The 12,744-nt window shown below is 37.6% G+C and overlaps 1 protein-coding gene across 4 annotated transcripts in view; it reads right to left on the bottom strand.

Moving 5' to 3' along the window:
* Positions 1 to 12,744, bottom strand: part of LOC114849831 (adhesion G protein-coupled receptor F5-like) — a 34,292-nt gene that overhangs the window by 7,520 nt on the left and 14,028 nt on the right. For all 4 annotated transcript variants that reach the window (XR_008693850.1, XM_041069497.2, XM_055506365.1 and 1 more), the window contains exons 15-27: positions 12,065 to 12,235; positions 11,900 to 11,944; positions 11,396 to 11,440; positions 11,105 to 11,155; positions 10,521 to 10,574; positions 9,435 to 9,971; positions 9,213 to 9,322; positions 2,470 to 2,528; positions 2,226 to 2,365; positions 1,948 to 2,151; positions 1,413 to 1,616; positions 1,162 to 1,302; positions 896 to 1,077 (exon numbers count right to left, since the gene is read on the bottom strand). Coding sequence is in view for 3 of the 4 variants with exons in the window: in XM_041069497.2 (XP_040925431.1) it covers positions 896 to 1,077; positions 1,162 to 1,302; positions 1,413 to 1,616; positions 1,948 to 2,151; positions 2,226 to 2,365; positions 2,470 to 2,528; positions 9,213 to 9,322; positions 9,435 to 9,971; positions 10,521 to 10,574; positions 11,105 to 11,155; positions 11,396 to 11,440; positions 11,900 to 11,944; positions 12,065 to 12,235 (1,943 nt within the window). In the remaining variant the exon portion in view is untranslated. The remainder of the gene's footprint in view (positions 1 to 895; positions 1,078 to 1,161; positions 1,303 to 1,412; positions 1,617 to 1,947; positions 2,152 to 2,225; positions 2,366 to 2,469; positions 2,529 to 9,212; positions 9,323 to 9,434; positions 9,972 to 10,520; positions 10,575 to 11,104; positions 11,156 to 11,395; positions 11,441 to 11,899; positions 11,945 to 12,064; positions 12,236 to 12,744) is intronic.

Genomic DNA, 12,744 nt, shown 5'->3' with positions numbered 1-12,744 from the left:
GCATTGGCAGATTTTTGTCCTAATTTTATATTGCAGAATTAAGAACAAAATTTTGTTTTATTTATGTTTAATGTTTTTTAATATGTACCGATAGTATTTTACACATCTTGAGCTTGTTATGTCCTATTTTCACCACCAGGGGGTGGTATTCAGTAGGTTACGTTTTTTTGTTAATTGCTTTTTAACATTAATCTTGTGACCTGGGACCATGCAAGTGTCCGAAAGGTTTAGTATTGCACCTTCAGATGGCATTCATTACCAGGATTTTTGTCTGGTCTGTATGTGTCTTTGTCAGTATATGTTTGTCTATATTTAAAAGATAACTTATCTCAAGATCCACAGCGACCGGGATACATAAATGGAGTTTAAACGATGCCAGCACATAGGTGATACATGTGTGCATTCTTCAATAAGTACAATGCTAAATTTAAAAAAAAAACAACTAAATTTCTATTTTGATAATGTTTTTGTAATTACTTTATTATTGTACCATGTATTTAGAAATAAAGTAATTAAAATAGTACATGAAACGCCAAATACACACACACACACACACACACACACACACACACACACACACACACACACACACACACACACACACACACACACACACACTAATTATTATATTTTACAGTGTAAACTCCTTGTTCAACTCCAGGGCCAGCTACAGTATGCACCAACCCCTAATGCTACTGTACAGTAACTCTACAGCTGCAATGCATTCCACTCCTGCCCCGTGGCAGAGCACTCACGCAGCCAGCCTAAAACCTACAGTATGGTTTTTAAGTATTTGGATAATTTTGCAATCAGGTGTAGCATAAAAGGATGAATGAAGCCCTGAAACCCCAGGAAGAAAAAGGAAAGAAATCTAGTACATAAATTAATCACCTACCTGAGATTCAATATTTAAATTCTTGATTATGGTTATAATGCAGTTGTCACTCATAACTTTCCACATTCCTGTCGATTCACAGACTGCAGACATGCTCCCCTCCTGACCTTGATCACATGCATATGTCACTGCTGTATCACCTTCTTGTCCAACCCCGAACTGAGAGTTGTTGCATTTGACATCTGAAGAGATAAATAATTAATTAAAAAAGAAGGCAATAAAATTAGCAAAGTAATATTTATAGTTAGATTTTAAAGTGTTCTCACCACCCATAAAAACTTTTACAGTTGTTGTCTGATTATAACCTGGTGGGTTATCTACCTCACAAGTGAAAGTGTATGATCCACTGTTGCTATTTGGCGGAAAACTGTAGATGATGCAGTAAGATTGTGCATTTCTGTTAGAAACTGTGAACATATAACAGCATTGTTAAGAATAAAACAGTTAATCCATATGTCAATAGTACACGTAGACAATATACTGACTACTATGGGTAAAAGACATCATTTATACTTGCCCATTTTTAAATGTGTTTTGCCTTCATACCAGTGCACCGTGAAGTTCTGTTGCACACAACACTGAAGGTCCACCCCTTTGGAGTATTCAACATTTACTTCACCCTGTAACTTCAGATTTGGAGCTTCTTGGACTTGATCAGCTGTTACAACTCCTGACTGGAAAAAAGTCATTGCACTTCCAATCATAGTACATGTGTAAGTTCCTGTGGATGACAGAAATGTGCAACAATGACTACAAAGCCAACATTAAACATTGTACAAAATTTGACTATTGCAAAAATGTGTCTATTTTCTAAAATGCTAAAATTTAACTATTTCATCAGGTTTGTGAGAAAATATTCTAAAAAGAATTTAGATGTGATGGTTGAGCAATCTCACTCATCTTACAATAACAAACAACGATTGTTAAGACTGCAATGGAAAACTACAACCTAGATTGAATCAGAGATTGTTTGTGAGTATTATAAATATCCAAGATAAAACTACATTCAGTATATATGGTAATTTTTGCCTTTTAAATATTTAACTGCTTACCAATATCAGATGTAATGACGTTGCTAATGGTGAGATCAGACAAAGTGCTAGTAGTGGTTATATTGAACCTTCCGTGATTCTTAATTTGCACTCCTTGAAACGTCCATGTAGCAGCACTCACATTAATGTTAAGAGGCCCACATGTCAGAGTCATTATGTTACCAGTGTAAATGAGACTAGGACTCAGGCTGATTGAAGTTGAACCTTTTGAAGACAATAAAAGATGAATTAGAGATTCAGAGGTAAACAAATACGGTAAAGTGGGTTTTATAACTTACTGTTGTACACTGCAGAAACTGAGCCAAGGACAGGAGCAACAGATGCCATTGCTTCTGGGAGTTTCTGATTTGCAGTGGCTATTTCAACGGCAATAATTTGTGTTGTCTGAACGACATAGTCTACAATTACACTCCCTTGTCTGCAATAAAAAGTAACAAAATAATAATACGTAATAAAAAGCCCTGATGTAAAATACATTAATATGCTTGTGTGGAAATATTTGTAGAAATTGTTATTACATACCTGAATCCTTTCACTGAAACACCTTCATACCCTGTGATTCCTTTATACTGCATTTGTAACTAGAGGTGTAAACCAGAATTATTTACAGTTATTATTTATAGTTAAAATTATTTAGAACTTAAAACTACTACTACTACTACAAAACGACAGGTTTGAATTGTACATGATAACAATGTATGAAGCCAAATTTGTACCATAGGCTTTGTCAATAGATAAAAATTCAATTCAATTCAATTCAATTTTATTTATATAGCGCCAAATCACAACAAAGTTATTTCAAGGCACTTAACAAAGTAAGGTTTAAAACCTCATACAACTAAACCCAACAAATCCCACATACAGCAAGCATTTAATTTGACAGCAACAGTGGAGAGGAAAAACTCCCTCTCTAATGAGGAAGAAACCTCCAGCAGAACCGGACTGGATGTGGGCGGCCATCTGCCTCGACCGGTTGGGGTGAGAGGATAGAGAGATAGAAAAGCACAGCAACAGCAACAAGCAACAACAAGCAACAACAGAGCACAGGCAGGATTGTAGGACCAGGGACTGGATGCAGGCAGAATGGTTGGATCCGCAGCTGCCCACCACAGACACCAAACTTTGAGTCCAATGATACCTGTAGGTGAGGACAGAGAGGGAGAAAGAGTGGGGGTGGGGGGGGGGGAGAGGAGAGAAGCACAACTACTGGACAGAAAGAGACAAGGTTAGTTAAACATGGGACAATGATGGGAGGTTATGGGACAGAGGAGGTAGAAGGAAACAGAGGAGCTCAGTGTATAAATTAAGTCCCCCAGCAGTCTATGTCCATTGCAGCTTAACTAAGAGATGGTTCCTGTGACTAACAATAATTGCCAGTGACCTGAACCATCTCTAACTATAATCTTTATCAAAAAGGAAGGTTTTAAGCCTAATCTTAAAGGTGGAGAGTGTGTCAGCTTCTCGAACCTGAAGAGGGAGCTGGTTCCAGAGGAGAGGAGCTTGGTAGCTAAAAGCTCTGCCCCCTGTTCTACATTTAAACACTCTAGGAACCACAAGTAGCCCAGCGCTCTGAGAACGAAGTGTTCTGCTGGGAGCATAAGGAACTATAAGGTCTTTAAGATAAGAAGGAGCTTTATCATTGAGTACTTTGTATGTGAGTAGGAGAATTTTAAATTCTATCCTACATTTTACAGGCAGCCAGTGCAGAGAAGCTAATGTAGGAGAAATGTGATCTCTCTTTCTAAGTCCTGTCAGAACTCTGGCTGCAGCATTTTGAATGAGCTGTAGGCTTTTTAAGGAGCTGTTAGGACATCCTATGAGTAAGGAGTTACAGTAGTCCAGCCTAGAGGTAACAAATGCATGGATCAGTTTCTCTGCATCGCTCTGAGAGAGGATGCTTCTGATTTTAACTATATTTCTAAGGTGGAAGTAGGCGGTTCTGGAGATTTGTTTAATGTATGATGTAAAAGAGAGATCCTGGTCAAACATGACACCAAGGTTCCTCACAGTAGAAACTGAAGCTAATGTTATGCCATCCAGGGTGGCTATCTGACTCAATAGTGTCTCTCTCAGATTTTTAGGCCCAACAATAAGAGTCTTGGTTTTATCTGAGTTTAGTTGAAGGAAGTTTTGGGACATCCAGGATTTGATGTCTTTTAAACAACCCTGAATTTTGACTAGTTGATCTGTTTCATTTGGTTCCAAGGACATGTATAGCTGAGTATCATCTGCGTAAAAATGAAAATTAATAGAATGCTTTCTAATAATCTCACCTAGATGAGACATGTATAGGCTAAACAGAATTGGACCCAGCACAGAACCCTGTGGAACTCCATAGCTAATCCTTGTGCGTGTGGAGAATTTATCATTAACATGAACAAACTGGAATCTGTTCAACAAATAGGATTTAAACCATCCCAATGCTGTTCCATTAATCCCGATTCTATGTTCTAGTGTCTGTAATAGAATGTTATGATCAATTGTATCAAATGCAGCACTAAGATCTAACAGGACAAGGACAGAAACTAGACCATTGTCCGAAGCTAATAGAAGATCATTAGTGACTCTAACCAGAGCTGTTTCTGTGCTATGATGTTTTCTAAATCCTGACTGAAAATCTTCGTACAGGTTATTCCCACTAAGGTGGTCAGATAATTGTTTAGCCACGATTTTTTCCAGAATCTTGGAAATAAAGGGTAAATTTGAAATGGGCCTATAGTTGGCTAGTTGTCCAGGGTCAAGGGTTGGTTTTTTCAATAGAGGTTTGACCACAGCCACCTTAAAAGCCTGTGGTACATACCCTAGTTGTAAAGATTGGTTAATTTGATTTAATATGGATGAGCTGATTAAAGGTAGAACTTCTTTGAGTAATCTGGTTGGGATTGGATCTAAAAGACAAGTGGACGACTTGGAAGAGTTAATTATTGAGGTTAACTCCATATGAGTTATGGGGGAGAAGCTGTCTAGGTAAGACAGAGGATTTAATAAATTTAAAGTTGATGGTTCTAGACAGTGCTTTCTGTCATTTGGAAGAAGTCGCTGCTGAATGTTTTTTCTAATGATGATAATTTTATTAGTAAAGTAGTTCATAAAGTCATTGCTGCTGAGATTTAAGGGGATAGTAGACTCAATACAGCTATGACTCTTTGTCAGCCTGGCTACAGTGCTGAAAAGAAACCTGGGGTTGTTTTTGTTGTTTTTTTTCCTCAATTAGGGAGGAATAATATGTTTTTCTAGCATATATATTTCATTAGACTGTCCTTCCATGCAATGCAGTTTACATTCATTTTGTTGGAACGCCACTGTCTTTCTAGTTGTCTAGTCCTTTGCTTTAGGCTGCGGATGTCTGAGTTATACCACGGAGCTAACCTCCTCTGATTTACTGTCTTCTTCTTCAGAGGAGCCACTGTGTCTAACATTGTACGTAGAGAAGCTGCAGCATCATCTACAAGACAGTCAACCTGTTCATAAGGATTAAGGTGACTGTTCTCTGTGTATCTACAAGACATTGAGGCAAAAGATGATGGAATCATCTGCTTGAATCTGGCAACAGCATTGTCAGATAAACATCTGCTATAGTAACATTTCTTTCCAGCTGTTATAGGGTCAGTTGTGCTAAATTCAAAAGTTAATAAGAAATGGTCAGATAACAGAGGGTTTGGGGGAAGAACTATTAAATTATCAATTTCAACCCCATATGTCAGGACAAGATCTAGGGTGTGGTTAAAACGATGAGTGGGTTCATTTACCTGCTGTGTAAAACCAATAGTGTCTATTAAGGAGTTAAAAGCAGTGCTGAGACAGTTGCTGTCAATATCTACATGAATGTTAAAGTCTCCCACTACAATGACTTTATCTGTGTTAAGAACTAAGTCAGATAAGAATTCAGAGAATTCAGTTAAGAACTCTGAATATGGAGCAGGAGGACGGTAAACAATACAAAACACAACTGGCTTCTGAGTTTTAGAGTCTGGGTGAGAAAGGCTCAGAGTGAGGCTCTCAAATGAGTTATAACTATGTTTAGGTTTAGGAGTAATTAATAAATCTGATTTATAAACTGCTGCTACTCCTCCACCTCTACCTGTACATCTTGGAACATGATAGTTGATGTGACTCATTGGAGTCGACTCATTTAAAGTAACATATTCATCCTGCTGCAGCCAGGTTTCAGTGAGACAGAACAGATCTATGTGATGGTCATTTATCAAGTCATTTATTAACAAGGATTTAGATGAGAGAGATCTGATATTTAATAAACCACACTTTATTAACTTACTGTTACTTTGTTCTGTAAGAGGAACTGTTTTGATGTTTATTAAATTCTGGTAAGTCACTCCTCTTTGATTTGTTTGTGACTTGTATAGTTTAGGTGGTCGAGAAGCAGACACAGTCTCTATGCGATAACTAAGACTAAGAGTGGGTCGCGGCTGTAGAGAACATGCAGAGAGGCGTGTAAGACTGCGACTCTGCGTCCTGGGCTCCACTCTGAGTTGTCAAGCAGTGGGGGGACTAAGCAACATGGCCATGTTACTAGAGAGCAGAGAGGCTCCGTTCAACGTGGGATGGACGCCGTCTCTTCTAATCAGCCCAGGTTTTCCCCAAAAAGTGCTCCAATTAGCCACAAAGCCCACATCGTTTGCAGGACATCATCTAAACAACCAGCGGTGGAGCGATGACAGCCGGCTATACATGTCATCGCTGGTCACTTTGGGGAGGGGTCCAGAGAAAACTACGGAGTCCGACATTGTTTTGGCGAACGAACACACCGACTCAATGTTAGTTTTAGTGACTTCCGATTGGCGTAACCGGGCGTCATTAGCTCCTGCGTGTATTACGATCTTAGCGTACTTACGTTTATCCTTAGACAGGAGCTTAAGATAAGACTCAATGTCGCCCGCTCTGGCCCCAGGCAAACACCTAACTATGACCGCTGGATTCTCTAACTTCACGTTTCGGACTATGGAGTCACCAATGATCAGAGTGGGTTTCTCAGCGGGTGTGTCGCTGAGTGGGGAAAATCTGTTTGAACCGTGAAGCGGTTGGTGGTGAACCGTGGGCGCCTGCCTAAAGCTACGTTTCTTACGAGCCGTGACCCAGTCGTTGCCCAGCTGCCTGGGACCTGCCGGGGGACTGGTAGCAGCTAAGCTAGGAGGCTCCGCACCGGCTAAAGGGACCTGGCTAGCTGGCCTGTTTTCTAAAGTGCGAAGCCGAGACTCTAAGTCTAACAACCTCGCCTCCAACCCTGCAACTAGCGTACACCTATTACAGATACCATTACCATCACTAAAGGAGGCGGAGGATAAGCTAAACATAAGACACACCGAGCACCGAACAGAGCGAGAGGGAGAGGAAAAGGGGGAAGCCATAGCAGGAAAGTAAGCTAGGAGCTACGCTAGCGGAGAAAACACTTAAATAACAGTGTAAATTAGCAGGACGTTTAATGAAAGGAAAAGATGCTTGAGTGTTACAAGCTTGTTTTGCAACTTTTAGCAGTCGCTATCAGATATAAAACGATAATATTTAGAAAAGAGCGGAGAGTAACGCTGTACACACACAGCGGCAGCAAACCTCAGTAACCGGAAGTGACGCGATACGCTTACCGTCAGTCAGCCAACCACCATAGTCATGTTCTCATGCCTGGCTACTTTAAAACACCTCAATGCATCCTCAATAAACTTGCTAATGAAAAAAATAATAATTTGAAACTCATACTTGTTTGAAACTGAATGCACTTAGCCATCTTCTCTCAGTTATAGAAAATGTTGTTGAAAATACAAGTCAACCCCTAATTTACCAGATTTAAGTTGCGTTGCCTTGACTTCTCTCACTACTACAGTAGGTCAACCTAAAACAGGTCTTGAATGAAAAACTGATAACTAACTTATAATAATATCCTCTAGATATTCACAGAACATGAGAAAGAAAGTGAGTTTTCACTGATAAATTCAGACACAGCATGTAGACAAATACACAGACTTTGAAAACCAGATTCCTATTTTTATCATATGGAAAAGGAGAAAGAAAACACCAAGCAGGTAAATTTCATCACACCTCTGTTGATATTCAGCACTAAAGCTCTCCCTGTTCTGATGGTGTTTAGTAAAGTAAAGTAGTTTTAATTAGAGTAGAAAAAGATTAGACAGACAAACTATGATGGCTCTGCCGGAACAGCAGCTACTGTAGCTTTGGTAGCGCTTTCCTTCCTTCTGCTATTTCTAATTTTGTTATAATTTTAATGTTTGTTTGTTGGCCTGACTTGTTGTTGTTGCAACTGTGTTGTTGTTGCAACTATGCATAGTGTTGTTGCTTTTCTGTATAGCTTTTTTATTTCAACTTTTTCAAAATATATAGGGGCATCCCCTCAGTTCTACACATGGCTCCTATTGTCTCCCCAGAGTCCAACAGTTAGCTCTGCGCAGGCCTGTACCTCTCCAGATAAGCAGACCCAAGGTTCTACCTGCAATAAGGAGGAAAATGAGAGGCTGCAGAGCAAAACGGAAGGTAAGAGAAGAAGAGAGGTAAGAAAGGAGGGGGACTTGAAGTGTTTGTAGGATTTATGTTTACATGTATATGTATATGCACTCACAACACCAAACACTGAGTAGACTTAGGTCTTTGGGAGTGTGTAGGGTGCAGACAGCACATGTGTCTCTGTCCTTGGCTGCCCACTGGACTCTTTAAAGGAGGTGGGTGGGAGAAGGATGTTGGCCAAGCTGACATTCATCATGGACAATTCCTCTCATTCACTGCATCAGACAGTGGAAGCTCTGACTAGCTTCTTTAGCGACAGACTGATCCACCCCAGAGTATCTGCTGTTAGACTGTATAACTCAGGTTATACTCTGTATAACAGTCTAACAGACTCAGTCCTGCACATGGATCTAGACACTTTGTGTACAATATGGAAATATATATATAAAATGTAGATTTGCTGTTTTCAATCTTGCATTCTCATTCTTTTGCACCTTACTATTTTGTAGCTGCTCCAACAATTAAAATTCCTCTCTGTCCAAAATTGTTGGTCTTATTTTATAAAACATTTTACCTGTATCTTTGTGAAAGTAACAAATGGAACAAAACATGCCACAGGTATGCTTTTAAGGAGATATTGTGTACAGGATTAGTTGTTTTTAATATGATTTATTTAAGTAAAATTTATATTTGAATAGAGAATATGTATAAGTTTTTGTTTTAAATTAAACTTTTTCATTTGCAAATTCATCAAAATTTGTGCCCCATAATTGGCTCCATAACTATGTACTCACCACGTTTAGAATCTTTTGACGAAGTTTGTTGTAATTAGAACTGTTGGAATCATTTAAATCTGATGTGTATGTGTAATTTAATTCAACTTCCATTTTCACATCAAATATGTCTAAATAAAAAGATGCAAAACATTATTAGTATTATACAGTAGACAATAACTTTTTTGCTTTGTTTTTGTTTTCAGTTTATACTTTGCCCCATTTTCATCAATTAAGCATTACCTTGGCGAGGCGTAGAAGATGTAGTAGTTGTTGTACTGGTCGTCATTTGGGGTGTAGTGGTATCAGCTGTAGAACTGATTGTGACTAAAGCACTTGCAGTTGTTGTAGTGGAAGTAGTGGTACTGTTAGTAGTAGGAGTTGTGATAGGAATAGTAGTACTGTTAATAGTATCAGCTGTAGAACTGATTGTGACTAAAGCACTTGCAGTTGTTGTAGCGGAAGTAGTGGTACTGTTAGTAGTAGGAGTTGTGATAGGAATAGTAGTACTGTTAGTAGTAATAGGGGTTCTGGTAGAAATAGTAGCATTGGTTGTGTCATTTGTGGTAGTGGTTGTGTTGGGGATACTGTTAACAGTATAAGCAACAGTAGTGATGACAGTATTGATAGTTGTATCAGCAATAGCAGTAGTTGTCGGGGGAATAGGGTTATTAGTCATGGTTTTTGTAGTTGTTTGGACATTTGTGGTTGAAGCTGTTGTAGAGGAAGAATCCGAAGTTGGAGAGCTAACTGCACTACTCTGGTTGGACACACTTGTGGCTAAAAACAAAGCAGAACAAAGAGATATTTTGAATATATATATTTATATATATAGTATATATATAGCTGTAGTTAAAAAAAATACATATTTTTACAGAATAGATATGGCAGTACATACAATTTCTTAAAGGGAATGATATGTTTTACTTGCTGTATTGTAAATTAATTAATTTAATTGGACCATAATAGTGACAAAGATGCAATAAAAATACAGGTTTTAACAACTGAATGCATGGAGCAAAAAGGAGAAGTACTTTTAATAAACACTGTGCACTCTCTACATCAGGCTCAACTTAGCTACTCCTTCACAATACTGTGTATTGTACCTTGGAAAACATGTCAGTCTGCAAATCACGGCAGCAACACATAAGTGATTTTTAAACAGCACTACATGATCATTTAAAATAAGTCATCTTTTGCCCTTTTATCTTATGGTTTAAAAAATTTGAGTTGACATCTTAGTACTTGATAATGTTGCATTTTAGTAAAAAAAACTAAAATTACTGAAATTGCAATGACTCACAAAAAAAGAGATCAGGAGACATTTACCTGTTGTGATTGTTGTTGTTGATATTGAAGGATTGCTTGTTGTAATTGCACCTGCTGTTTAGATTGAAAAGAAGATTATTTTACGTGAATTGTATACTGTAAAAGGTTACATGTAAAAGTATTGTATTGTTGATAGTATAAAAACATAAGCAAATGATAACATTTTAAACCTATGTTTTGCTGTTTTATCTAAATATTTAGAAACCCAAGCCTGCATATATTAGGGCTTTCTCAAAAACAATTTTTCTTAAAACAAGTACATCTGAGTACTTGCTGTTTTCCAGTACTGATTCAAGTAGTTGCATTACATTTTTTTCCAATTTAGCATTTCTCTATTTTTACTATTCTAGTAAATCGGTCTGGTATAAGCATTCACGTAACTTCTGAAATAAGTACAGTATATTCTTTTCCCACACAAATAATAACATAAAGCTATTTAGCAGCTCTCCAGATGTGGCTACTTGCTCATCCAAGACAATACTGTAACAATACAATAACTTCCTGGTGTGAAGTTGTTTCAGAGATTATGAGTCGAAAGGACAGTATCAGACCTTATATATAATTTAAGAAATGTCTTCAATTACCTGTTTTACTTGTTATTGGTGATGAGGGACCCATTATAGTAGTTGTGTTCCCTGTTGTTCAGATGGAAAAAATCAATTTAAGATTTTTTGTTTAACGATTCTGTTGAGCCCCAATTCAAAAGCAATGTCTTGTTTTTATTGGTTAATTTCCAGTACAGACAGTTCATCTTTAGTTTTTAGTACTTTTGTCAGGTTCAAGTTAATATATTTCCATGACCATTGTGGGTTTTTCTTTCATTAACAGCGGGGTACCAACAATTTTGTGGATGTGTGAATTCATTTTTTAATTACCTGCATTTGTTATTGATGATGTAGGATCCATTGTCATAGCTGCATCTGTCCAGAAGAATATTTTGAATTTAGCTTATAGAAGGTTACATATGAAAACCATCAAGTGTTTTGTTTTTGATACAGTATGTCATGTAAAATCTGGCAAATGCTAAAATTTTAGAATGCAAAACAAGAAACAATAATTTAATTCTAACATTGATGTGATTGTTGATGTGAAACTATAATAATACAGTAAATAACATTTTCTTAAACCACCATAATAATTCAGAATGGTCTGTGGCTACACACATTCAAGCTTTGTGGATGATGTTATATTATCGCTAATACAATAAACTCAGCATCATAATTTGATTTTGATATTTTCTTTAAATTGTAAAGAATGCAAAAAAAATAATGCATTCATAAAAAAAATGCAGGAGCAGTAGGAAAAGATAAAAAACTATTAGCAATGTTTGATTGTTTCAGGTTACTGTAATTGATCGAATGTCCTCTTTCTAGTCTTACATATTAGTGTTGGAGGAGGAGTTGTAACAGGACATGATGTGAAACCTGTAAAAACATTGAGAGCAGAAATGATATTAGTTATGACCAAATATGGGACAAGCTCCCATTAAATGATGATCACATTCTGTAGTTTTTGTTGAGTATAATGTGTTGAACACAGCTCACTGTTTTGATAAACAGGCTGGCAGTACAGCCCATCAGGAGGCATTGAGTTGATGCATCCACATGTGTTTCCAGTGATATTGTCACAGGATCCCAATGACAAACACTGTTCACATGACCAACGATACTGATCCTCACATGTGCACTGGAAACCACTGTTACTCTGAGAACAAACTGGAAGCATAGACAGTAATTAACAAACGTGTACGTGTAACCTTCAGTGGTCATCTCATTAGGGGGTTTGGGGCATGTGCAATGCAACACACTGAGGCTTCATGGCAGCTAAGGAAGCTGAGAGAGGTTTTAGGGCAACGGTTTTGAGCTGTATACTGCTTTAACCTCCTTACAGTACAACTCACAGATTAGAGGGGCTATTGCATATAAACTACTGTAACAGCAGTGGTGAGTATGGTGCCTTTTCTGGTGTAAGCACAAAAAAAACAACTTGCATCTGTAAAAGTCCTTATTTGTTGAAATGTAAATGTGCAAATACAAAGATCTATTTTATTTCCCATTGTGTATTTTATGATAAACTTTGGCCAAATGGTGGAGCTAACAAATAAAACATGGTTTTCCTAAAAGGAAACTAACTTGTGCACTGTGTATTTCTTCGTGGTTGTTCAATGGACATAACAGAAAATTGCCTCGGAAATAATGACAGTCCAATCTATTTCCCATAAGGT

The sequence above is a fragment of the Betta splendens genome, chromosome 24 (genome assembly GCF_900634795.4).
Source record: "Betta splendens chromosome 24, fBetSpl5.4, whole genome shotgun sequence".
NCBI classification, from domain to species: Eukaryota; Metazoa; Chordata; class Actinopteri; order Anabantiformes; family Osphronemidae; genus Betta; species Betta splendens.
Note: the sequence above shows the minus strand (reverse complement) of the source record. Positions and strands in the feature narration are given on the sequence as shown.